This window comes from Protobothrops mucrosquamatus, unplaced genomic scaffold (genome assembly GCF_001527695.2).
Source record: "Protobothrops mucrosquamatus isolate PMUCROS unplaced genomic scaffold, P.Mucros_1.0 scaffold3146, whole genome shotgun sequence".
NCBI classification, from domain to species: Eukaryota; Metazoa; Chordata; class Lepidosauria; order Squamata; family Viperidae; genus Protobothrops; species Protobothrops mucrosquamatus.
Genome location: NW_015389146.1, coordinates 285,053 through 288,170, shown reverse-complemented (window position 1 = coordinate 288,170; position 3,118 = coordinate 285,053). Strand labels below are relative to the sequence as shown.

The 3,118-nt window shown below is 51.5% G+C and overlaps 1 protein-coding gene across 1 annotated transcript in view; it reads left to right on the top strand.

Annotated features, from left to right (window-relative positions):
- Positions 1-2,525: 2,525 nt before the first annotated feature.
- Positions 2,526-3,118, top strand: part of DRAP1 (DR1 associated protein 1) — an 11,884-nt gene continuing 11,291 nt past the window's right edge. The window contains exon 1 of the mRNA XM_015826474.1: positions 2,526-2,582. Coding sequence (XP_015681960.1) covers positions 2,541-2,582 — 42 coding nt within the window. The 5' untranslated portion in view covers positions 2,526-2,540. The remainder of the gene's footprint in view (positions 2,583-3,118) is intronic.

The following is a 3,118-nucleotide window of genomic DNA, read 5'->3' as shown; positions in this document are numbered from 1 at the left end:
CAAAATTACCGAGTGTGCGGGATTACGACGGCCGCCATTCGTGAGGACCCATTTCTATACACCCTTTCCTATTTTTAGGCCGGCCCAGAGAGGGAGGAGAACCGAACAACTGGGGTCAACCCCCCCACCTGCACCCCAAGCCCGGCCTCCAGTTTAGTCTTCCACAATCCCGTCCCCCGTTACCGTCACAACGGACCGGGGCAAACGTAAGAACGAACGCGCACACCCCGGAAGTGGATGGGGGACCAAAATAGTGATGGACCGGAAGGCCTAAGGAACCAAAATGAGGCGGAGTAACCCGCCTCGCCCTACTTTGCCTCTATTTTTATTACTTCTATTTGGCCTCAGCATTACTTTGTTTATGCTTCTCATTACGAATTTGCATATTTAAGAATTATCCACTTCGGCCGAGACATGACAGAACGGGAAGAAGGCCCGTCAAGCCAGTCGCTGCCATTTTGGTCGCCATTTTTCTAGGGGCGCGTGGAGCGTCGCCGCTCTAGGATTTGACACGCCCAATAGCTCAGCCCACGCATCCATCCATCTGTTTCCACATGGAGTGGGAGGCACTTCCGTTGTGAAACGGAAGTGTGGCGAAAGAGCCAGGTTCAGGCTGATGAAACTCAATGTTTCCTTACTATAGTAACTTTAAGAAATATGTTAAACTCCCAGAATTCCCTGGTCACACCTCTTAAAGTTGCTATGGTTGGAAAATGCTGGTCTCAGCTCTTGAAAACAAAATATATAGGTTAAAATCTATGTAACAATTCCTTCTTTCTTTGTTCTCGGCAGCCAGCAAAAGGCGATATAACATATCTTCCTGAAATAAATGAGTAAAAATATAAATACTATATAAATAAAATGTAAATCGGATAATTCTACTACAATAGCACATTCTCTCTACCTTAGCTTCACACAACAGCATCCAAGCCGTAAAAGAATAGAAAGGGAAGATATGAAACAAATGATGAAAATAGCATGGTTTGGGATATGTTCCAGTTATGGAATGATTGCTGAACCATCAGGGTCACATGTAATTAATATAAACATCTGTAAGTCACAATATTTCACATTTGGCATGCTGGCTGGAAAATTCTGGAAGTCCATCAATCATAAGGCATGCTGGCTGGGGAATTCTGAATGTTGAAGTCCACACATCTTAAAACACTCTAGCTGGGGAATTCTGGGAGTTGAAGTCCACCCATCTTAGAGCAGGCTGGCTGTGGAATCTTGGGAGTTGAAGTCCTCCTATCTTAAATTTGCAAGGTTGGATCAAAGCTCACACCAACTCAAAGGACTGCAAAGACCCAACCAAGCTTTACTCCAACAACCTCTTGTACAAAACCAACATTTCCCAAAACCTATTCTCCAAAGCACCTGAAGGCAAGACAAGAATCAATGGATGGAGACTAATCAAGGAGAGAACCAACCCAGAACTAAGGACAGTTAGAACAATTAAACAGCGGAACAGCTTCCCTCCAGAAGTGGATGCTCCATCACTGGAGATTTTCAAAATGAGATTGGGCAGCCATTTGTTTCAAATGGTAGAGTCTCCTGCTTGAGCAGGGGGTTGGACCAAAAGACCTCCAAGATCCCTTCCAACTTTGTTATTATGTTAAGCAGTGGAACCGCTTGCCTCCAGAAGTTGTAGGTGTTCCATCAGTGGGGGCTTTTAAGAGGAGACTGGACAGCCACTTTTCTGGAATGGTATAGGGCAGGGGTAGGCAACCTTGGCTCTTTAATGACTCGTGGACCTCAACTCCCAGAATTCCTGAGCCAGCCATGCTGAGGGGAAAGGGAGAAGTTTCAATGCTGAGCCATGCTGGTTCAGGAATTCTGGGAGTTGAAGTCCACGAGTCATAAAAGAGCCAAGGTTGCCTACCCCTGCTATAGGGTCTCCTGCTTGAGCATAGGGATGATGATGATGATGATGATGATGATGATGATGATGATGATGATGATGATAATAATAATAATAATGATGATGATGATGATGATGTTAGAAGGGACCTTGAGGTAGAACAGAACAGAGCTGGAAAGGACCTTGGAGATCATCTAGTCCAACCCCCTGGCCAGGCAGGAAACCCTACACCATTTCAGACAAATGGCAGTCCAGTCTCTTCTTTAAAAAACTTCCAACGTTGGGCGCATCCACCACTTCCGTTTGGACCAAGTTGACCTCCCAGGTCCCTTCCAATTCTGTTTATTCGGGCTAGCTAGTGCAAGGGTAGAGGTTTCCTGCGGCTTGCACCCTAGGGCGCCCTCTGCACATGCTTGGAGGAGGCATTCTCTCCTACCCACCCTCGCCTTTGCCCTCGTCCGGGTCTGCAGAGGAATGGGGCCCCTCCAGGCCGCCTTGCTGCGGATGGAGGAGGAGGAGGAGGAGGAGAAAGTAGGAAAGGCGGCGCTAGGACCGCGCGGGGGCGGCCGGCTCCTCCCAGGCTGCCGCCGCTGCTGCTGGAGCCTCGTCCGGTGCGGGGCTCGCGACAGGCCCGGGCGGAGCGGCCGCTGCTGCTGCAGCCGCCGGCGCGACGGGAGAGATGCCGAGCAAGAAGAAGAAGTACAACGCGCGCTTCCCCCCGGTGAGAGCCCGATCGGCCGCCTCCCGCCCCCGGGACGGAATTGCACCCACCCAGCCCAGCTGGGGCGCCCCGGGCGGGATGGGCGCCCCCCTCCCCCCGGCCCTGGAAGGGGAGGGGGAAGGATAAAATGAGGGGAGGGGGCTTGATTGCAACCAGGGAGACCCTCTCCTCCTTTGCAGCCCCCTAACCCCCTTTGCAAACTCTCTCCTCTCCTTCTGCAGCCCCCTCCTCCTTTTAAAGCTCCTCTTTCCCTCCCCCCCTTGGCGCCCCCCTTTGGCGACCCCCCTTCTTCTCCTTTTGGAGCCCCCCTTTTAAAGGACCCTCCTTTGCCAACCCCTTCCTGCTTTGGGGACCCCCTCTCCCGCTTTGCAGCCCCGTTCCCCCTTTGCAACCTCTTCTTCTCCTCCTTTTGCAGGCCCCCTCCTCCTTTTAAAGCTGCCCTTCCCTGGTTGGAACCCCCTCCTCTTTTTTGCCATCCCCTCTCCCCCTCTGCAGCCCTCCTTTTGCAAGCCCCCTCCTCTGTTACGGCCCTCTGC